Raw genomic sequence first — 22,984 nt, forward strand, 5'->3', positions numbered from 1 at the left:
AGTGATTTTGTGATTCTGGATTTTTGTTTGTTTTTCAAATGAGATCCAACTGCTACCAGTAGAGTCCTGTGCCTCAGTCTACTGCTGCAGTTGTGATAATCGAAAGCAGTGTTTAATGTTAGGTAATCCATGTGAGTGCCAATTGGCATGAATGTGCTGAGTGCACCACATGCACATTCAGTGAAGACGTCCCAAATAGATTTGCAAATTACAAAGCAAGCAATGACAGTATGTGCTAGAGTGGATGTGAATTTCAACGTCCACATTAGAATGGAAGAAAACTGCCTGCTTCATGCAGGCAGAAGTGTGAATGTTGTGTATGATAAGCATGTACATGTATACACTCCTTTCTTCATCTGTCTTTTCTCTACTCTGTGCTTCCCCCATGTCAGGGCCTGACAGAGGTAGTGTAAGGGAACACTCTCTATACACACAGGCATTATTTGAATGCTAGTGATACAAGTTGCAACGGTACTGTTAAGCTTGCTAATGCTCATTGATGGATAGCTCTGTAGTTTGTTTAGAAAACAGGAAGAATCTGTGCCCTTATACCAAATAGATGATGATAAACTGAACTGCTTTTACCAAGTAGATAAGGAAGTTCTGCTAGAATCAGCTAATTTTGTGAAAGCAAGCATTGTAGGATCAAGGCAAGGAGCTAAATGAGCATGTGTGAAGATAGATTTCAGCCAGTAAACACAGTAGGGAGGAGTGACTTCATCCTAGAGGGTCTCAGAACCACCACCACAAAAAGAGCTTATGTAACCCTGTGTTAATGATTTTGGGGGAAGTACTGAATGTATATGTGCTGCTTGGGAAAGCCTCTGCACATGTAACTCAAGTAATGCAAACAAACTGAAGATATTTTGTACCAGGTAAGCACAATTAGGTGGAAGGATCCATTTGTGCATCCAGCACTGAGAATAAAGAACACCTGCTTTCATCCCAGCTTGAGTCTTAGAGAGTTCCATGATCAACTGATTTATGATAACAGTAGAGGCAGAGGCTTTTTTCAATATTAACATTGCAAAATCCCAGACAGGTGGATAATGAACATTTAATGTAGTCTCTCTTCTATGCAAAAATGCACACAAATGTATTTTCAGCAGGGTCACATGCCTTCTGACAGTGGGCATCCCAGCACATTCACATAAAAAAAACTGATTCTTTCTGTATGCTCCATTCCTAGTTTATAGGCATATATCCTAGCTGAAATCCTGCTTGATTTAATCTGAAATCTCCTTTCAGTACCTCTCCTGAATTCTTTCTTGTCTTGTGGCTTGATATTCCTAGTTCAGCCTGAGGTGTGTATACCTTCCTGGGCTGCAGCAGCAATGTATGTTGACAATGAGAGGGTTGCAGAACTATTGCTACTCAGTAATTCTGTGCTTTCCCTTTGTAGTATTGGAGGTGATGGCACCCTGGAGACCCGAACCACTTTACCCAGTGAGTGTCCTGAAAAACGAGTGTGAGTAGTGGGAAAAGCACAGTATTAGACAGAAGGCATCCAAGTGGATATCCAAAAACATCTGGAAATGATCACACTTCCCTTGCAAACAGTGGGCATCCCCATCTGTTGTGAATGGGAGTAGCTCACTTGGCTCACAGCTGAAACCCAGACTGACCTTCCTAGCTGCAAAGCTAATTCAGACCCTCCACATTACAGGATCTGCATGCGGCCAGTGCATCCTTTTGACAGAAATTATGAAGAGTAAATGTGCTGTAGGTGGCAGGACTGCATGGCAGATCTGTTCTTTCTTCATTTCACCGTGCTTTCCAATCACCAACTGTAGTGCTCAATGACTGTGGGCAAATGAAGGATTATGAAACAATTAACAGTCTATTTAGAAAAGATCATTGGCAAGGTTGTGATTTCCTGTTGGTTTCTCTCAATGCTTTCAAGCTGCCACATTGCACTCAAAAAATCTAAAAATACCATGCATCTCCTATCTTAGCATTCTGTGTAACCAGTCCTTGTAGTTGCCATAGAAACCACTGAGTGGTCAGTCTGACCATAAATTAGAGGGGAATTGGTTCGCAGTGGTTCATCTATTTGTATGTGATCCACGCTGTGGAACAGTCTGGCAATACCTGACACTGTTGGTAACAAAAGCCGACATGCTTTGTCTTGTAGCATGAACAATGTGCTTAAGGAAAAATAGAAAATACATTTCATTATGCATGCAGCATTGTAAGTGAGACTTTATAAAGAGGTTTCAGACAGCACTACAGGCACGGTAATAGTAACAGTTTTCAAGCATCATGCTTTGCTGCTGAGGGTTTCACTGAAGCTTATAAACATGAATAGAATTCACTTTCCTGTTCTATGGGTAAATGGTTATGGGACTGCGAGATAGAAAGTCCTCTTTGGACCATCTGCTCCTGGTACATGAGGGGAAGAAACCACAATTACTCTGGCACTTGCTGTCACTAATAGCAATTTCCTAGGACCTGGCTGTCATCAGGCCCACTAAGCCCTTGTCCCTGTCCGTCTCCACAGGGAGAAATACTCGTAGTACTGAAGTCTCCAAGGCAGGTGTGTCTACTGCCAGTTGTACCATGGATGGTTATACGTTGTCTTCTCTTTTTAAGATATCTTGAAAAAATTCAACCCAAACCTCTTTGGCTTCTCCACTGGCAACAGTAAGGAAGCAGCTGGATTCAATGCTGCAGAGAGAGGTGCAACTTCACAGTAAGTGTGACTGAAGCCAAGAACGGGCAAAGGGGTAGGAAAGAACTGATGCACTGACAGATTTGAGCTGCATGTTAAGGCTGAGTTAATCATGATGATCTATATGTAATGTGCATGTTTCTGTGGTCTGATTTCTGATTATATTTTTTTTAAAGACGGTATTTTGTGATTTAATTTTATTATTTTTCTAAATTAGAGACAGAAATAGAAGCATAAATAAGGCATTAGCTCAAATATTCTGTGCAGAAGAAATGAAGGAAGGAGGTTTCTATAAATACCTTTTTTTGCTCAGCCTTCAGTTTTCAGCTTCTTCATTCACTTTCAGTCTGTTTGTAATGAGAGAAAGCTGATGGCCCTCTCAGCTATTCCCTGATTTCTGGGAAATGTGCCTCCAACTAGCAAATAGAAACTCACTGTCACCTAATTGCACTAAAAGCTTTCCTCATTTGCAGAGTAAAGAAAACGAACCGAGTGAGCATGTCGGAAAAAAAATCCATTTTCCTCTTGAAGGAAAACACCAGTCTGTTAAGAACAAAAACGTATGAGTTTGCATTGCACAAGCTGTGCTTTCTCTATGGATATCCATGGAATTTGTTTCCAGGACACTGTGACCCCTTTAACAGTCATCAAATTTTCTGCAAAAGTGTTTCAGGGAAGCTAGCAAAGCCTGTGTAGCTACTGTTCTGTGAGTGACTTGAGCTCAGTGTGATTCTGGAAGTGCAAATAAACGTGGCCGTGTTTGTGTAGCTGCTGGCAAAATGCAGGACTCAAGCTGCTCACGCACAGTCTCATCTCAGCATATCAGGAGCTCAAGTTTCCAGCTGGAGTCTCAGCACGGTTTGTGCTTTGCTCTATGGATGTTGCATCCTGCACAGACCTGAGCTCTAACCCAGTGGTTCCACTGTATAAGCAATATCCTCCAGACAAGCTGTAGGAGTTGAAGGCCAGATCAAGAAAGCTGGTTAGGTGCCCAGCTTCTGTATAAACATTACTAGATTTCAAAAGGAATTATGCAGCTAAATTTCTCTGTATATCTGGGCATTAGTGTTTTTTCTCCAAATAAAGTGCACTTAAGCCTACTCTGAGATGGGAAGGATCCATCCCAGTTGACTGCCACTTGGCAGCTGTCCTAGCTGAAACCCTTTTAGATCAGCTTGTTTGTGCAACTGCTGCTGCTCTGGTCACTACTCTTCCTTCTGAGGCATCACTTTCTCTGTGTGGATTTCTGCCACTCCTAGCGTTCCCTGAAATGAGGAGTATGAGAGAAAATGATGATGATGAGCTTTCAGAGCATGCATCTAACATCCTTCTGTCCTCTTTCTACAGCAATTTGCCAGCCCAAGCACGTGAACTGGTGGAGCTAATGAGGAGCAGCTCAGTAAGTGGATTGTTCCTAAAAAACAAAGCAGGGACTTCAGATTGCGCCTCAGTGCTCCCATGGTGCCAGTTCATGGGGCAATGGAATACAGTTCTTTACTGATAGGAGAAAAGTCAGTGTCCTCATCTCTGGCATGTTTTCTGAGATAAGCAACTAAGGAACAGTCACTGTCATCAAGAGATTAAAAGTTACCCATGCAAATTCACCCAGGTAGTGTGCAAACACGAAGGGCAGAAGCTGATGCATCTGGGAGTCATGAGAATAGTAATGGGAAGGAGGAGGAGATCTGCAGGCTCCAGGCAAATCATAGGGCTGTGAGTGAGCAGCAGTATTCAAAGTGGAAAGGCCAAGAACAAAGTTGCTGGAACAGGGACCTAGTGACAAACATCAGCCACATTCTTTGATCTGAGTATGGACTGGGGAATGGCAATACTGGGAAAGAGAGCATGAAATCCTCCTGGGAGATTAGGCTCCCTGAAACAGGAATGAATCATTTGGCCTTGAGACCAAAGTCCTCAAGGTAGAGTGAATCCCTTCCACATCTCAAGCTTTTAGGGAACTGGTCAGGGATCTAATATTGTGGACCAACCTGCTGTTCCTGCTCCACTGAGGGCTGCAGAGAGCTCTTAACACAGTGGCTAGTGCTGAAGTTTGGGGTGTGGGGGAAAATGTGGGAGAAAGCTGAGGCTGTCTTGCCCCAAGCGTGGTCTGAATTTGTTGTGGTGGTGACTGTCAGTGTGATTTGTTGCTTTGTAGAGTGTCCAGTAAGGAATAAGAGAGCCTGGTGCTCTTTGGCTCAGACTGAATGGGAAAGAAAGGTACTGAATAAGCAGGATTTGTCTAAGCACGCATCCCTGCGTGCCAGCACTCCTGATGGATGCTGCATACTCACCACCCTGTCAGTTACTCTGTGCTACCAAATATTTGGCAGTAAAGGAAGCTGCCGTGGCTCTTCAGTGAAGTACTACACGGCTCTAGATCTGTTTTATTCGTTGCTATTTATGCATCTTTAAAAAGAGGGGGGAAATCCCAGCCATACTTTGGGCAAAGCTTTGGGAGCAAGGCGTTGCTTGAGGAGCCCAGACCCGTGGGTGATTCCCAGGCCCTTCCTCTATTTGCGGGATCCTTTCGCAGCTGTCTGTTATGTAAATGCACCGCTCTAAAAATAGCTGCCTTTGATTCCTTTCTTTGTTAGGAACGCTACAAAATGTTTTGCTGAGCTCCAGCTCTCAGCAGCGCCTATTGTCAGCTCGGTGACGTGGTTGCTGCAGCTGCCCTTATATGAGCTCGGTGAAGTCACCGGCCTCCCGGACTCTGCTATTTTAATCTGTTCTCTGGTCCCTGGGGTGCCTCTCTCCATGCCTACCCGTGGGGCGACGCCTGCCCAGCTGGCAGGATCCCTAGCAGCACACTTCCCTGGCTCTCACCAGCCACTCCAGCAACCCCAGCTCTGTCCCTGCAGTGCCCCAAACCCACTATTTGATTCAGCACACCTGCTGGCAAGTCTCCGGTCTCCGTGTTCAGCTGCCCTGATAGTTCCTGTTTGCTGAAGGGGATTTCCTTACAAAAGCCGAAGTGAGCTGCAGCTAGACTAGCAAACAGTTCTCATGTTCCTTCAGATGGATGCTTTTCTTTGATAGGACAAGGGGGGAATTGCTTTAAACTAAAAGAGGGGAGATTTAGATTAGATGCTAGAAAGAAATTCTTTACTCAGAGGGTGGTGAGGCAGTGGCACAGCTGCCCAGAGAAGCTATGGTGCCCCATCCTTGGAGATGTCAAGGCCAGGTTGGATGGGGCCCTTGGCAGCCTGAGCTGGTGGGGGGCAGCCCTGCCAATGGCAGGGGTCAGAAATGGGTGGGCATCAAGGTTCCCTCCAGCCTAAGGCATTCTATGATTTTGCTGCCTTAACTCACTGTGCCTCCTTTGGGCTGCTCTGCTGTGCAGTCTTGTACCCCCCTCATTAAATGTTACCCCTGCAAGTGTAAGCAGCAAACACAGAAATCTGTTTATTTTATGTGCCACCAGAATATTAACTTCAAGGAGGACTGGAAGCTGATCACTATCTTCATTGGAAGCAATGACCTGTGTCAGTACTGCTTGGATAAGGTTTGTGTCTCTGAAGCAGGCATGCTTGTTTGGGCACTTGGCAGCAGCCCAGCCCTGGAAATTTAACCTTTCTCTCGCTCCATGTGCCAAAGCTCCTCTTTGTTTAAAAAGCACTTAGGACTACAATTCCTTTCATCTGTGTTGTATAAGAAAGAAGTACACAGCTTTTAATTTTGAGGCACTGCAGGTCTGGAGCACAATTTAAGCAGCAACAATCTGCCCCACACTGAACAAAAGTATAAACCAAAGAGCTCTTCCAGCTTCACTGAACAAAGCACTTAAGAAGTGTGGTGTCTTATGTTTGTTGTTACAGGGACACAAGTGAACATTTATTCTGGAAAGTGTCTCCATGCAATAATTATCGGATATGTCTCTTTCTTGCTTCAGAATGACACCAAATGAAGTAACATCAGTTCATGGTGAAAAAAGGTGTCACATCTAGCTGTCAGTGTTTATCCCCTCTGAAAAGCGCACACTGAAGTCTTGAAGTCTGGCTCATTGAAATAACTGAGGATTGTTCTCTCAGTTTTGGTCTATTTCCTTTAAAGACTGCTAAGTAGAGTCTTCGCCCCAGTGGCTAAACCTCTATAACCACACTCAGAGTTGTTTTGCCTGTGGGTTTTGTTTATTCATCAAGGAAAGATTCAGCCGAGACCTCTTAAATACCTCTAGATTTTCTGTGGAGATTAAGTGAATGTGTCAGTGCTCATGTTCCTGTGGCACTCTACAACCTGTGCGCGTGTGGCAGTAAACCTCTTGTTCCAAATATATACCTGCCATTAGAAGCAGAAAGGGGAATAGGGACTCCATTGTGCAAATGAAACAGCCAAAACTTCTGGGTTTTTAAAAGAAGACCAATCTTACTTTATTTTAATTACATAGGAAACATATTCAGTGCAAAACTACGTGAAGCACCTCCAGGACACTCTGGATATTTTCTACACAGAGGTAAGCTTTAAAGATACCCTAGCAAACTATGTTCCTGGCAAGTACACTTGTGTTTTTCTCACCTCTAGTAGACTTTCAGTGATTATATTTCATGCAAGATTATCTTCCAAAGAGCTGAGATCATAATGCAGCACTGAGGAGCAGTCGAACAACTGTTAGATAATGCCCTGAGAAAATGTACTGTAGTTTCAGGACAACCGAGTTGAGTGGTGTTTTTGCTGTGGATCAAATATATCACAGCATTACTGCCAGTACTGATGGCTGAACCAAGTTTCATTTACCCTAGAGAAAATGGAAATGCCCCAGGGAGTGAAGCAGCATTTCAGCTAGTTTGTACTAGCTGCCAGGAATTTTTTGGCTGACATCCACTATATGTCTCCCTCTCTTTATATATTACCCTTGCTATTGGTTGCAGTCAGTGTGGTTCTGCACTGACTCACTGACCTACGGATGGCACTTTTCTCTCTTTGTAGTGGTATCATGTTCTCTGACTCGGTATGTCTGCTTATTATAACCCCTGCAGCTCCCAAGAGTCTTTATCAACATGGTGGAGATACTTGAGATTTCTGGACTGCGTCAGGTGGCAGCGAGCTCTTCAGAATGCTTTCTGACAGAGTAAGTGAACACTGCAGATCTTCACCTTTAAAAGCCTTTCTTTTTTGTTACTGTTTGTTTGTTCTAATCAATCTAAACTGTTGCTACAGTAGGGATAGCCACACTGACCATTCTGAGCTCCTTTTATTGCTGCCTTTACATGAATACACTAGTTCACATTGACTTTCTATTGCTTCTTCCAATACTTCAGCTAAAAGGCATGCACCTGTAGTCTGTGGTCAGTCATTGCCTTCCTTAGCTCTAAGGCAGCATATCACAGCATAAATCACCACGCAGTTGCCTTACTGCCGACCTTAGTGCCTGTTATGCCTAGCCATTTGCTGCTCAGCAGCTCAGGCTGATATCCCTGATGCCTCTCCATGCATTCAGTGCTGCATTACCTATTGCATGGGTGGGGCTGCAGAAAGCAAGACCAGGAACTGCATTTCCCACCAAATGGACGAGGTTAAAAGCGTAACTCCAACAAGACTGTGGGACGTGTTTTATGAAGTACCCATGCCTTCAGGGGAGTTAGTATGGATGTATTTCATATCCATGTAAAGTGGGCGTAAGGCGCTCTAATCTGGCAGAGAAAGTTAAAAGAAAGACCATTGGTTGGAAGATGATGCCTAATGAATTACAAAGAAATAGGGCATGGATTTTTAATAATACAAGTGGTGAACTACTGGAACACACTAGAAGAGATATTAGTGAATCAACTGTCTTGCTTGATGTTTTCATATTAATTCCTTCTTAGAGAATGCATTTCAGTGAAGCACAAGTTACCATTTGATATGAGAGTAAGAGAAGGAAATGCAGTAGTCTGAGGAGTCAGATCACATGAACAATTTATTTTCTAAACTTCTGGATTTCTGAAACTCTCCTGTATGTCAGTATGTAGGGTGTTTTTATTCAAAAACATGATATGCTGCTAACATGTGACACAAGCACGTTTGTATCTGACGTTCAAGACTTGTGAATCCTGCAGCTCTTACTGGCTGTGGCAGGTGTTTAGTGAAAATGAAGTCAATGAGGACTTTTTTTCCTGTTGTATCCATGTCTAAGTAAGCAGGGAAGCTCTCCTGCCTGTAAGCTTTGAGCAGCTGTTCTGAGCTACTTGTACCAGACACATTACTTAAATGCTACTCTAGGTTGGCTTTTAATTTTAGTATTTCTTTCATTGAAGGAATCCTTGTCCATGTTTCCTAAACCCCGAAGAAAATTCTTCTGATCTACAAGAAATTAAGAGAGTCAACAGAGATTTTCAGGTAACAATTTGATTCTGTAACTAGTCTTCTTCATTTGTGTTTCTTCTTCATCTCTTCCTTCAATCCCCTTTCTCTCACACAAAACCTCAGAACTGAGAGGAGAGACTGGGGAAACAGCTTGGCTACAGTTTAATTAAAATCCTGGCCTCCTAGCTGATTATCAGCAATGCAGTCTTTCTGCCTTAATGTTTTGAGTTTAATTGTTTGGGCATTTGGAAAGAAGTTGCTGGTGATGGCTGTTTTGTTGGTGTACATTCATTATAAATGCAATGGGTAGCTCACAGGAGTTGACATGCTACTGCAAGGATAACAAATTAACTTGCATCAGCAGTTTTGTCATTACTCTTAGCAAAGGAAATGAATTAAACTAACCTGATATCATTTTTTTTTTTTTTTTTTTTTTTTTTAATTATGGGCTGAGAGTTAGTACACAGCTTACTATGGGTCAGCTAATTATCTGAGACTAACTTTTCATAGCCTCCAGCTTAAGATTCACTCAAGTTTAACAAAGGTTATAAATAGCCATTGGAGCAGAAGATTTTTCTGTCATTAGTTCTGTGAATGCAGGGATCACTATGGGATCACAGTATGTTCTCCAGTCCTCTTGTTCTTTCTATGGCAGTAGGTGTTGTCTGATGGATCTGACAGAGCTCAAAAAATCCATCGTGGAAAACACATTGACTTACCCATGTGGACAATTTTTATTAGGGAAGTGGGACTAGAGCTGCTCTGAGATATAACCAGGACCTTCAGAGTTTATACCCATAAGCTGGAAGGTATTAAGAAGATAGCTTTATTATCTGTATGATAATATGTAGGTCTGTAGACATAGTTTTCAAAAGTAGCAGATGTTTTTCAGTGCTTATATTTTATTTTACTTCCAGCACACCTTTCTGAAAAATCGAACATGTTCCACATGTTTGTCTTCCCAATCATCTGTCTCTTCTAAAAAATTTGGCCTTGTTCCTTTTTCTAATACTCTGTATTTTTTTCTTCTTATGAAGCACAGATTTCTGTAAGATACAAACCACAGTTTTTTGGTCAAAGTGAAGCAACTTCACTTTTCCAAATGTCTTTGCTTCTTCACATTTTTCTCATGAAAATCTCTTCCAAATTATCTACTTTGCCATTCTCTTGACCGTTCGATACTATTCAGCTGGATTTGTACTGTTATGCCAACCTACATTGAAAAAATGTTATATGCATGTTTTTACAATTGCCGTTAAATAGTAGATGATCCTTGCAAGTTCTTTTCCTGTTTCCACCCATGCAACTCCCCACAGGCTGAAGCCTTACAGCTGGTCAGCAGTGGTCTGTACGAACAGCGTGAGGACTTTGCAGTTGTTGTGCAGCCGTTTTTCCGAAGCACCATCTTGCCTACGGACAGCGTGAGTCTCCTTTTTCTTTTGCATCTTGCATAGACCACTATCTTGATTTCTCTAAGTTGGCAGAATCCGTGAGGCAAGGACTGTGTTGTTGGTTTTTTTTTGTTTGCACGGTTTAGAGGTCACAGAGTAGAGCCTGCAATAAAAGTGACAGAGGAGAAGACAGGAAAAGCTGTGCTGCCTGTGGATCAAAACAGCTTTGGGAAACATTCACAGTGGGCATGCTGCACCTAGGCACCCTTGTGCTTCATCTGAGCTACATGTTGTCCCCTTTTGCTTCTATTGTTGGAGGGCTTGCTTGGCCTTCACCATGATGTTTTTCTCCGCTTTAGGTTGTTGAATGGCTTCAGGCTTTCTTCACAGGGAGACCAGCATGCCTGACTCACCTAAGAGTGGAAACAGGAAGCAGCTTTTGAAGCCAAAGGCTGATTCTCCCTTCTTTTATATGGCTCTAACATTTTATATGTTCTGTAGTTAAGGATACAAATTCTTGGTATGGACCCTGGTCAGAAGCACTCCGTTTTGCATAATACTCATCTTTTTGTTATAACATCCTTATTTTGTTTTGCCACTCCAAATAATGGTTACAGTTCTAGTAGTGATAAGGTGTATTTTCCTTAGTACTGATATTTGCCTCTCATGGATAAACCCACGGTTTTTGATATTTTCTGAAATCCAGTACAAATTTGAATATCTGAAAGAATTTGAGTTATGAAAGTTTGGTCAGCAAAGATTAAAGTAAATGTTTTTGTTTTTTTTTTTTAATCTGTTCTGTTCAAGGTAAAGTACAGATCAATGGCTGGGTCCATTTAAGAGCTGTGACTATTGGTACAACAATAAGTCTAGATTTGTTATGGAAATTGCTTTATGAAGTTGAACAGGAGATCTCAAGGTGCAATAATCTGTCAGTAGTTATGAGCGCCTAACTTTGTCTGCAGTGTCAAAATGTGAACAGATTGCATTTAAGGAAAATCACAGAATCGTAAGGGTTGCAAGGGGCCTCTGAGATCATCTAGTCCAACTCCTTGCTAAAGTAGGTTCCCTACAGTACATTTCATGTTTCCTGTTCCTGAGCTCTGTCAGTCAAAGTAAATAAGTTTTTCCCCATGTTCGTATGGAACTTCCTATGTTTCAATTTGTGCCCACTGATCCTTCTTCTGTCACTGGGCACTGCTGAAAAGAGCCTGACTCCATCCACATGACTTCCACCTTTTGGATATGTATAAGCATTTGTAAGATCTCTTGACCTCTTGTCCAGGCTGAATAGCCCCAGGGCTCTCAGCCTTTCCTCACGTGGGAGATGCTCCAGGTCTCTCATCAGCTTTGTGGTCCTGCACTGGACTCTCTAGAAGTTCCCCATCTTTCTTGAACTGGGGACGCAGAGCTGAATACAGAACTCCAGATGTGGCCTCACCAGGGTAGAATAGAGGGGAAGGATCACCTCACTCAGCCTACTGGCCACACTGTTTGGAATGCACCCCAGGATACAATTGGCCTTCTTGGCCACAAGGACACACTGCTGGCTTATGGACAACCTGATGTCCTCCAGGACACCCAGTTCCTACTCTGCAGATACCAAAAAGTGTGAAGTGGGTATGACAAATACAGTGCACTTTTAGATACAATATGTCAATTCTTAAAATGTGAAATGTATTTAGAAATTTATTTTGCTTTTTATTGCAGAATGGCATGCCAGATCTGAGCTTCTTTGCTGCAGACTGCTTTCACTTCAGTGAAAAAGGCCATGCTGAGATGGCTATGGCTCTCTGGAATAATATGGTAAGAGACTGGAAGGTAGATCCCAATGTGCTTGTTGTAGGAATCCCAACAAAAGATCATGAGAAAGGATGTTTGTGTGAAACAAAAACAGTAAACAAGAAATGAACCTGTTATGCTAACAGGAGGAGGACTACTGAACTGTGAGATCCTTCTTTGTCTGCATTGCTTGGGAACACAACTGACAGCAGTTTTGTTGCCTTAAACAGTATAACCCTTTGCTTATCATCTTTGCTTATGAGAAAGTCTGAGTGTTTCAACATACTTTGAAGAAAAATTCCTTTCTGCTTTGGTAATTAATATGCACTAAGGCAAAAATCAGCCCAGTTAAATATACAGTCCCATATGTTTCCTGAAAAAGCCTGTTGAATGAGCCTACCTTTCCTCATTGACATCTCCTAGAGTCATTATGAAAAGACATGTGATCAATTTTTTTTTTTTTTTTTTTTTTTTTACTACCATTGAAAGTGTTGTATCATCCACTCAAATATCTGAGGCAATTCTGTCAGAGCCACTGAAGCTAATGGAGGTCTGAAGTCACACCTATGATTCCTCTGCTTGCAGTCATGTTCCTTCTGTCATTTTGAGGGAAACAATTTTGAATAGTGCTGGCACAGTGTATAAGAAGCATATGCTAGACTTGATAACTCCAAGGTAACAGTCACTTTTGGAATGATGTTATTTCCCATAGTCGAAAAAAGACTATGGTGCTTTCATGCCACAGCAGCATTTCCTCTTCTTGTCTCATTAACACCAGTTTGCAAATACATTGTGCCAGCAGAAATGCTGTATCCTGGTTTGTGCAAGAAACGGACATAAATAGAGGAGAAACTATTTTCAGTTTTACTTAAACTTTGAGCAAGATAAGAAACTTACAACATACTCCATAAGGAACTTCAGCACAAGGACTAGGACATCCCGGACAGAAACCTATGCAGTTGCTCTCTGTAACACATGAGCTGTAAGTCCAGGGTTATGGAAAACAGTGCGTGTGCTTGTGTTATTTATTTGTGCACCCAACAAATCTGCCTATTTTTCAGCTTCACTATGTGGGTCTCCAGATGGTGGCAGCCTAGCAGGCTTCTTTGTGTAGTGGCTCTAACAAGGCTCGCAGTGGTTCAGGACCCCCTGACAAATGTAAATAACATTCAAATAGTGCATGGCTGCAGATCCCAAGAAGAAAAAGAGAAAATATCTGGGCATATGGTAGCCTTAAATTGGGTTTGTTGACATGCGATATTCTTATTAGCCATTACTCATTCCTGAATCATGATCAGTCCTTTGTCTTTGCCACTGGAGTTTATTCTGTCCAGGCTGTCACTCATTTCCCACATATAAGAATATTGACACATCTTTCTACAGCGTACTGGGAATCAGATTCTTAATAATGCAAACTCTTCACTTCCATAGAACTCTGCTGGTTCATGTTGATCAGACTAGTTCCTAGTTAAATCTATTTCTTGTAATACATCCCTTCTTTCCACTCGCTGTCCATGTATGGAGAGGTTGTGCAAGCTTACTGTAAGGCCGTATTGTTTTGCTGTTCCCTGAAGAGCTCAGCAAGAAGTAGGCTTATTGCCAAATGACATGTATTCTCATCAGTCCACACAAAGGGCTAGACTGTGCCTGGCCACTGTGTGGCTATGCAAGGATGGAGACAGCTTAAGGAGCCTCTTCCTCACCCTGATGTTCTCTGCCCTTCCTGCCTCGTGCAAACCGAAGTGTACTCCTACCCTATGAAGTCAGAAAACTCTTCAATCTTAACAGTCTCCTACTGGTCCCAGATCCACCCTATCAGCCTTCTGGCCCACAGACAGTGTGTTTAGCTTGCATTATGCATGTGTGTTTGCTACATGCTACCAGAGGATCTGCATGTGTGTTCCGGAATTTGTCCTGTACACTTATGGACTTGGAGATGCTGTCATCTTTGGAGTGCAGAAGAGAATGCTCCTGAGGTACGCATCGCATAGAGTCAAAGTGAAAAGGACAGGCTATAGAATTCTGCATCTTACTGTCCTTTGCCTGAGCATTATGCCAGACCCCTTGCCAAGTGTTCTGGCACAGAAAGTGTTATGGTTTCCTACAACTAACCAGTCAGGCTGCAGACAGAATGCTACAAGAAATGACATAGCTTTCAAATAATTACATCAGAACTTGAACTTTTCCCTTCAAATGCAATAAAAGAAGCAAATTCCATCTCCACAACATTAGCAAGAAAGCAGGTCAAACAATTAGGACCCATAGGTGTCCGATAGGACCTTGTTTGACAACCAGTAAAACATTACCCTCTGATTTACTTCTCATCTTCTCTGCACTTCTTACATTTATTTCCTCCTCATATCTTTAACACATGAAGCATCAGCTTCTTTATCTTGTGTTGGTTCATCTCTCCCCTTTGATTTTTTTCTGTGTCTATTTTTGTTTTGTATAAGAAACCAGAGAAAGTATTCCCATACTGGAATTTTGTTATCAAGATTTTTTTCTCCATCTTGTGTTGGTTTTGCCAAGATATTGTTTCTCTCCACCATGCCACTGACACTTTAGTCACGTGGGACAGTAGATGTATGTATAGATGGCAGCAGCAGCAACAGCAGTCCTCTGTGCTGTATGCCCAGAAGTGCTGGGTGACAGTTCTGCAGTTTTCTGTGGGCCAGTCCTTAGGTCATTACTTCTGGCATGTCGATACACAGTTGTAAATGCTTCAGTCAACATGACTGATCAAGCTTCTACTTGTTAGCTTAACTATGGTAACGGATGGCATGTGCACTCCTTGCCAACCACGGATGCTGTGCCGTTAGCCTGGACGTATTTTATTTTGCATCTGAAATGGACTCGGAGAGAGCCTATGGTCAGCTCAGCTGACAACTGATAATCTAAAAGGCTTTATTTAATTCTCTTCTTGCAGTCTTGTGAACTTAGCCTTAGCTAAAACTCCCCAGGTATTTCTTGTCCGAGTGTAGACTGCGAAGGTTAGTATTGTCCCCTCCTGCCTGTGCAACTCCACATCATTTCTGAACACATTTCTGTCACCATGACACCTAAGCTTCTTTCTTTCAGTACTGTGCTTAGTAATGTGACTAACATCTCTCGTGATTTTTTTTTCTTTGTGGTTTATACTGTCATTTGAGATGTCCATGTGGGAGAACTGTGTGTATGGTGCACTACTTTGTTGTAGCAGAATATTTGAAGTATGTGGTAGTCAGAGCTATTTTCTCCTGCACTCCGTGCAAAAGGAGGAAAGGCTTCTCCTGTTGTTTGCTTCTTGAGTTTCTGCAGACGCTGTGTCAGATTCTCAATGTCTTCAGTTCATGAGTGTTAAAATGTTTGGAAACTTTCCTATGATGCACCTTCTCTCACATTTCTTCATTGCTGCAGGCATCAAAAGGCTGGGTAAAAACTTGTAGGCACACAGGAACCTGAGGAGAAAAAAGATCCTCACTGTTTACTATTGCTTTTCCCTTCCTCAGATGGAACCAGTTGGTGAAAAGCAGACTTACAACAACTTTACCCATGACAGATCAAAACTCAAGTGTCCAAACCTTGTAAGTAAAGGCCACACTCTTCTTTAACCACATTTGTTTTCCTCTGTTCTTAATGTTCCTTGTTTTTGTTTGTTTGTTTTTTTTCTCAAGAATATCTTTGTAAAGGTTTTAAATAGCAAAAATATGCTGCTGTTTATTACACTCTGGAAATTCTACAGAAGGTTTAATGCCATAGATCTATCCTTACTGCAGTGGAAAGTCTCTACTTTGAGCTGGTTTTAATGAATGCAGACATTTCCATTTGATTGTTTGCAGCAAACAGATTTGGAATTGATGCCATCACTTATGTTTGTAAGGTGACTTCTCTTTTTAATTCTAGGAACTTCAGGCAATGGGGCAGGAAACAGTTTGGGCTAAGGCAGAAGGCAGAACAGTTGATTGCCTGTCTAGAAATTGACTCCCCTCTCTGGGAGGGGGGGTGCTATGCTGTCTGAACACTGCTGCAAGGTGTCTCTGGTCAGTAAAACCTTTCGTCTCTCTTTGTAGGAGAAACCCTTTCTTTCCACACTGAGAAACAGTGGATTCAGGAATTCAGCTCTCAACTTGGAGAGGACGGAACCTTCAGTCCCCTACTGGGCTGTCATTGTGTCTGCAGTAGCTGGAGTCCTGGTGGGCTCTTTGCTCCTCTGGGCTGTGTCAAGAAGAAGAGCCAGGAAACACCAGTGTGACATCGATGCAGAAAAGAACATGAAAACAACATCTCTTTAAAACCAATGGAGCAAACATCTGTCTCTGCAGAATTACAAAACAGTTGGACATTCATCAAACTTTGTTTTTAGCCAGGAATTTTTGGGCCCACTGGTATTGATCAGAAAGGCATTGTAGAAAGGCTAGCTTTTGCAGATCAGTGAGGTGGACAATGGAGTTCAAAAAGTTAGAGCTTTTCCATGCTGGGATGTGCTTCTCAGTTTCTTGAATATTACACAGGACTTATTCATGCACCTTTGCACCTTATTTGTCCCTTTTTCCTATAAAACTCTGTGTATAAAATGTAAGATGTTCATGACTGTGACCTGGTGCTCCCCAGTGGTAAGGTGTGATAAAGAAGAAAAGTAGCAATTTCACATGTTAGATTCCAATAAGACCACTGAGCTGAGCTGATGGTGCTATGGTCATACTGGAACTTTCAGGAAAGTACACAGGAAAGTGCAATGCCAAGGAAACATCCTCTAGCATCTTCTGATCAACCGTATAACTGAAGGGTTTGCCTCTTGTGGCACCTGGGGCATGTTCAGTTCTCTCAGATTGGAATCAGTGTGGTTGTTCTCTCAGTAAGAATTTGCAAAGCTTTTTCAAACTTCTCAGGAGTTCAGAGTTGATCTTTTCCAGTAGTTAGACATCCCTTGTGTGATACTTGCATATTACATATATTCACAGTAGTCTTGTTTGTCAGTACCTTTATTTCACATGCCAAATACTTTTATTTTTGATTTTATTGAAACTGAAGTGTAGTTTGTAATGGTGTGTCTTTTTTTTTTCTTCTTAGATTTCTACATTTCCATTCCAGAAATGCAAACAAGCTGAAAATTAAAACTGTTTCAGAGAAAAAGAGTTTCTTTTTTTGGGTTTCTTAAATCTAGTCATTACACACACATAGAAGGTATTCAGACTTCGTTTTGCTCATTCTTCTGGCCAAGATAAAAAGAGATGGGTAAAATACGGCGTGTGTAGTCAGGAGCTGCAGCTCCACTCATCCCTCCTTTGATGTGCTCTCAAAGGTTGGACTGTTAGTGGTAGGACTGTTGTTTGCATAAATCCTATCCACAGGTGTGTCTGAGCACAGCAGCTATATATGCAGCCCCAAAGAGAGATGTATTTGAAATGCAAAACAGAAGCACCTGTGTCTTATTTCAGTGCGGCTCAGGCATAAGCTCCAACTGCTCATCTCTGCTGCTCTTCCTGTCCCTGTCTTCAGTGTGCGTCTTAACCATGTACCTGATGTCTGAACTGCTGATATTTATTTGGTTTGACTACTGGAAGCAAAAGCAGCCTCATAATGCAAGACATCTACCGTATTCCAGCACGTTCCACAGCATCATTACCTCAGACATATTATAAGATGTTAGGGATCTGAGCAAATATCCCAGTGGGTCATGAAGGTGACAATCTCTTCTCGTTCCTTATATGTTACTCTCATAAGTCCTCTTCCATTCTGTATAGCCACAAATCATGCAGCCCCTGCCTTCATAAGGAAGAGAAAGATGCCATTCTCTGTGAAACCTTTCATCAGTACTGGGTAAGTTAAAGGAAACTCAAAATGGAATTTCAGTGCTGATGTATTTTTCAAATGATGTGTGCGTGCATGAAGTGGGGTGAGGTTTTTAGAACATGAGCTAGAGCTGCACCGTTCTCTCATTAGGCTCTCCCAGCCTGGAGTTGGATGCAAATCTGATTTGATTTTCATGCTGGTGCCCCTTGCAAGAATAACTAGAAGATCCCTTCCTTTTGTAGAAGTCTGAATTTTGCTCTGAGCTTCTGAAAGCCAAGACATCAGAGGTGCAGCCAGTTAGAAAGTGAAACAAAAAGGCGGCCCTTACCTCCTCCAGTGTTTTGAAGGATGCTGGTGGAAATTGTTATTGCCTGGGAGCTTGGGTGACTCCAGACTGTACTGCAGATACTCGGTTCCCTGAAGCATTCGGCTTTGTGAGAAATGCTACCTTTACTGAAGCTTTTGGGAACTGAGCCTGTTGAGCTTAAACTGTATTGGCGCTGTGCTGCTTCAGCAACCGGAGCCTTTTCCTCTAGTTTCTCTGGGTACAGCATTACTGCACTATTACAGCAGGAGCACATAGGAGATGGAGCTGGAAACTGTGTGCTCTTCATTTAGCCTGCAGAAATGTCTTCTGGCATCGTGCTGGTATGGACTGAAGAATGTGATGAACTGCATGGACATTTAAAAATAAGATGAGAAAAAAAAAAGGAAGAATCACGCAGTTTTCAGCTGTTTCACAAGCCAAAACAATTTCCTTGAAAATATTGATGCCAAGTGCCCTTTCTGTGTTCATTAAATAGAGGTAGGATTAATTATTAGGTCTGGATCTTTGTCTGACTGGATTCAGTTTAGCATTAAATCAGAATCTGTGCATCCTGTCTGTCAGTTGTCTGTTTTTCCTCTTTCCTTAATAAGACACCTTTGGTTTCATTGCCCCGTGGCATGTTTCCTCTCTGCACTGCTGGGTGCAGATTGCTTACTGATGCACAAAGGAAGGGAAGCATAGGAGGAACTTCAAGTCTGTGTGAAAAAAAGCATGAAAAGCATGTCCTAGCCCAGGATTTTACTTCAGACAGTGTTGATCTCACCTGCTGCTGAAAAGCACCTCGTATGTCTTCTGAAAACTGGCTTAGCTCTTCCACCGAGGGGGAGCCGCAGCTTGGTGCTCATGGACAGTCATTGGCCAAGGGACTGCCCAGTGTGGGTTATTGCTAGGAGAAGTGCTGTGCTGTTGCCTGGCCCTGGAAACTGATCCAGTCTTCAAGGGAAGTGACAGAGCCTAATAACTGTTGGCAGTTTGTCTACAGCTGAGGCAGCAGCCGAATTGAACTTCTGTCCTTTTTGTCTACTGATGGAAAAGCCTTGAATTCTTACAGCTCTGTAGTTGTTCATGTTCCCTGTATCTGGCACTTCGGGAACAGAAAGAATGGCCATCCAAGATGTGGCTCACAAATTACTTACAAGGAAACAGGTCTCCTGAGAATCACAGATCTCTAAGCATGATTTCTGAGAACTATCACATTAAAACTATTTCTATCCCCAGTACAGTTTGCTCATCCAGAGACCTGAATATTATTTCTAGCAGCATTACACTGTATCCAAAAAAGAGGGTGGTGGAAGAAGGGAAAGAAACTGGAATGGTTAACATCACACATGCCGAGCATCTTCCATGTAATCATCAGCAACTGACCCAGATACTACACTACCTTTCTGTTGAATTCCTGTTGAATTCCTTTCTGAGGGCAGTCATTTTCTCTTACATAGTTTGAAACTCATTGCTATCAACTCATAGCTGAAAGGTGCAATAAAAAAAAAAAAAAGCTTACTAGCTCTTTTGGTGAACCTCCCAGCACAAAGCAGAAATTTTTATTGCTCTGTTTTCGCCCACCAGAGAGAACCCAAAAGAAGACAGAAAGTGCATGGCTTGGGCAACTTGAGCACGTGAATCCAAAGAAATATAGGAGAGCTTATTTAAGAGTTGGGACTCCCTGCTGGCTGGAGGCTAGAGGAAGTTGCCTTATGGCTTTCCATTTCTGTGTAACTACTTTGTGGCTGTCAATCACAACATGATCGTAACTAGATTAATGTATGTGGGTTTTACTGAGAAAATTTCATTAAAGAGCTTTGTAGTGTGTTGGTTTTTTTTGTTTGTTTCCTAGCTATAGAGTTTGTAGATGTTGGGTATAGAAATGTGCTCATATCCTCTGTTGGACAGAGTATGGGGTTCATGAATGTGCTTCAGTGGTAGAGTACTTTGCGCTCTCCAGTCTCTCTGCTTCCTCACTAGAAGGTTTTAAGAGTCCCTTTGGATTGACTGTGCTGTGTGCATGTGGCTCAGTGAGAGGCAGGAGAGGACTTCTGCCGTTGATCCACGGGTTGACCCTGTGGTGAGATATTTCAGATGGAGAAACCAGCCACTTCCAAACACCTAACAGTGCTCTCTCATTGCTGTAAAGAGATTATGGACATGAAGGAGAAAAGTGGTCTGTTGCCTTGAAAGCATCCGTGTTATAACTGTCACAGGTTCTTTAAAATTCCTTCTCTCTTAAAAACAAGCTGTGAAGGGAACAAAACCCCTTTTGCTACCATTTGTGTTTGTTAGGTGACTGGAAGCACCACCTGAGGGCCACGATGTGTTGTTTAGGTCGCAATAGGAGATAATCCCCAAAACAAAAGAGCAGCCAAGGCTGCTCAGCAGCTCAACAGCAGCAGGGAAGTTGGGCCTTGGGCATTTCACAGCGGGTGAATGAGACAAAGTGCTTTCAATGCTGTCACATCAGCTCAGGTTTGAAGCCCGAGCCCTCCGTGGCAGTCACAGGCACCAGCCAGCTCAGCAACTCTGCGCCTGTCAGGGATTTACACACACTTGACAGGTTGCTCATAGGTGTCTTCTGAAACGCCTTACAGATCAAAGTAAAACGCAGGAGCTAGAACCAAGTGGAGAGGATGCAGCTGGGTAGGTTGGACAATGTGTACCTTGAAAATTCCCAAGCTGGCTTGGCTCTGCTCAGCTCTTTCCTTTCATCAGCAATGGCCAACTTCATTCAAAGTTCATCTGTGTGTAAATACAGCCTCTAGGGCCTGGAGTACAGTAGCTCCTTGATTTCCCAAAGAAAAATTGTGTGACTACACAAATAATATAATAACCCTGAATACATCTTCCAGATCTTCTGGGAATCAGGCCCTGATACACCTGGGCAGTGAATCCCAATGGCGAGGTGCTCGCTGTAAGCAGCAAGATAACACCTCTGGGGATATGTAATAGCAGAACTTCCCGTGTCTAAATGCTTTCTAAGTCCCCAGAGTTGCCAATGAATTCTGAAGAAATCACGTGGCTTTTATTGACTGTGCTTAACAAGAGTGAACATCTGTATGCCATCCCTTTCAAAGTCATCTGTGCTACCTTTTTGTGAGTCTGGGTTGAAAATGACACAAATGCTTCTCAGCCCACAGCATAACGTCCATCCACCACACGCTTGTTTTGTGGCACGAGCTGACATTTTCCTGCTGTTGCTGCTGCACAAGTCCAACAACCTCTTCACCTCTCCCCTACCTGAGGCATCCTTCAGTACTGTTGCCAGAAACCTATGGTGTACAGTAGGCAAATGAACCAGCCTGGCAATTAGGACATTCTCCTGGCTGTTACTTATTCTACAGTGAAATACTTGATGCCTTTATTGAAACATCGTCTAAAGTGTCTTACAAATATTTATTAGGGTAATTTGAGTGTCCCAACATTCCTGTGAGGCAGCCTTATTACCCCCCACACCTTCCCTAAGGACGACGAAATGTGTGTGCAGAGAGGTGAAGTGATGTTACCCCAGGCGAGGTGATGAGTCAGTGGCTGAGCAGGAAATTAAACTCAGAAGCCCTGGCTCCACAGACACGGCCCGGTTGTGTAACCACTGCACGACTTATCACTCAATCACCAACACAGCAGACTGGTCGCTGTGCCAGTTTTATGCCTGGTTTTCCCCTCTTGAATGCAAACTCAGCAGAACAGCAGCAGCCTGTACAAGTGGGGAGGAGCAGTGGGTGCAGCAAGCTCTGCAGCGTGCAGGACACCGGGAACAGGGCCTGCCCTGGTGCTCCAGAGTCATGTGGGGACAGCAAACACTCAGAGGGGCCCAGGCTGCGCTTATTACGGGGTGCAATGCTATGGGCTCTGTATCACCTTGTTCTGGAGTGATCCTGATGTGTTGCTTGGAGCAGGAAGGGTTGGGGCTTTTGGGCATCTGATCTCAGATCTGTTTGGGACAGAATTTTTATGAAAAAGAGAAGTCCTACTGAGAAGAAATGGTGTTGCTGAAATGGTTTTTTTTCTTGCATTGTTGGTCTTCGTTGGTTTGACTTGAAGTTTTTTCCTTGCTGGAAGAGAAATAATGGGAAAAAATTGACCCAAAGTGAAATTTTCCCTTTTAGAATGTTATTGCAAGGCTATTTAGCTCCTTAAAAGACTGTTTAGTTTCAGAACATTCAGAAGCATAGGATGTCTGCCTTTGGATTTATTTTCCAGCTACAACCATACTGTAAAAAATAACACTGATTTGGAACCTTTTGATCTTTTTTTAATATTGCCATTCTGATTTTTGAAGCAGGAACTAACTCCAAGGCATCGGAATGTTCAGAGAGGAAGAAGAGTTTTTTCTTCTGAAGGTTGCAGTAAATCCAGATTTTCTACGAGTGCCTGCAAGGCAGCCTCCTGCGCAGCCACCTCCTGCAGTGATCCACATGAGCTGCTGGTGCCACACAGCCCTGCCAGCTCTGAGAGTGACAGCAGACTGAAACCACCCTCAAGTGGTGTCACCCACACTGCTCGGCAGCTCCAGCACGTGGCTCTGGCACCACTGCATCCTCAGCCAGCTGCAGCACGAAGCTGTGCAGCAAGGGCTGCAGCCCTTGTGCCACCAAGATCAACACGGTAAAGCGTTCCTCCCTGACACCAACAGAAAAGGGAAAAGAAGTGTCTTTCCACAAGTAAAGCTGCCTCTCAGCATCTTCACCAGCCTGCCCTCAGCTCATAGCCTCCAACAAACTGCTTGCTCCATCCATGAAAAAGGCCATCTGCTCATCCTTCAGCCTG

General features: G+C 42.9%; 1 protein-coding gene across 1 annotated transcript in view; it reads left to right on the forward strand.

The window, feature by feature from the left end:
* Positions 1-20,035, forward strand: part of PLB1 (phospholipase B1) — an 83,533-nt gene extending 63,498 nt beyond the window's left edge. Inside the window, exons 48-58 of the mRNA XM_042815036.1 lie at positions 1,403-1,446; positions 2,593-2,692; positions 4,019-4,070; positions 6,096-6,176; positions 7,059-7,124; positions 7,648-7,739; positions 8,905-8,986; positions 10,270-10,374; positions 12,055-12,150; positions 15,615-15,689; positions 16,176-20,035. Coding sequence (XP_042670970.1) covers positions 1,403-1,446; positions 2,593-2,692; positions 4,019-4,070; positions 6,096-6,176; positions 7,059-7,124; positions 7,648-7,739; positions 8,905-8,986; positions 10,270-10,374; positions 12,055-12,150; positions 15,615-15,689; positions 16,176-16,397 — 1,015 coding nt within the window. The 3' untranslated portion in view covers positions 16,398-20,035. The remainder of the gene's footprint in view (positions 1-1,402; positions 1,447-2,592; positions 2,693-4,018; positions 4,071-6,095; positions 6,177-7,058; positions 7,125-7,647; positions 7,740-8,904; positions 8,987-10,269; positions 10,375-12,054; positions 12,151-15,614; positions 15,690-16,175) is intronic.
* Positions 20,036-22,984: the final 2,949 nt, after the last annotated feature.

This window comes from Centrocercus urophasianus, unplaced genomic scaffold, assembly GCF_019232065.1.
Source record: "Centrocercus urophasianus isolate 14NV4802_14NV808 unplaced genomic scaffold, USGS_Curo_1.0 seq_10, whole genome shotgun sequence".
Taxonomy (NCBI): Eukaryota; Metazoa; Chordata; class Aves; order Galliformes; family Phasianidae; genus Centrocercus; species Centrocercus urophasianus.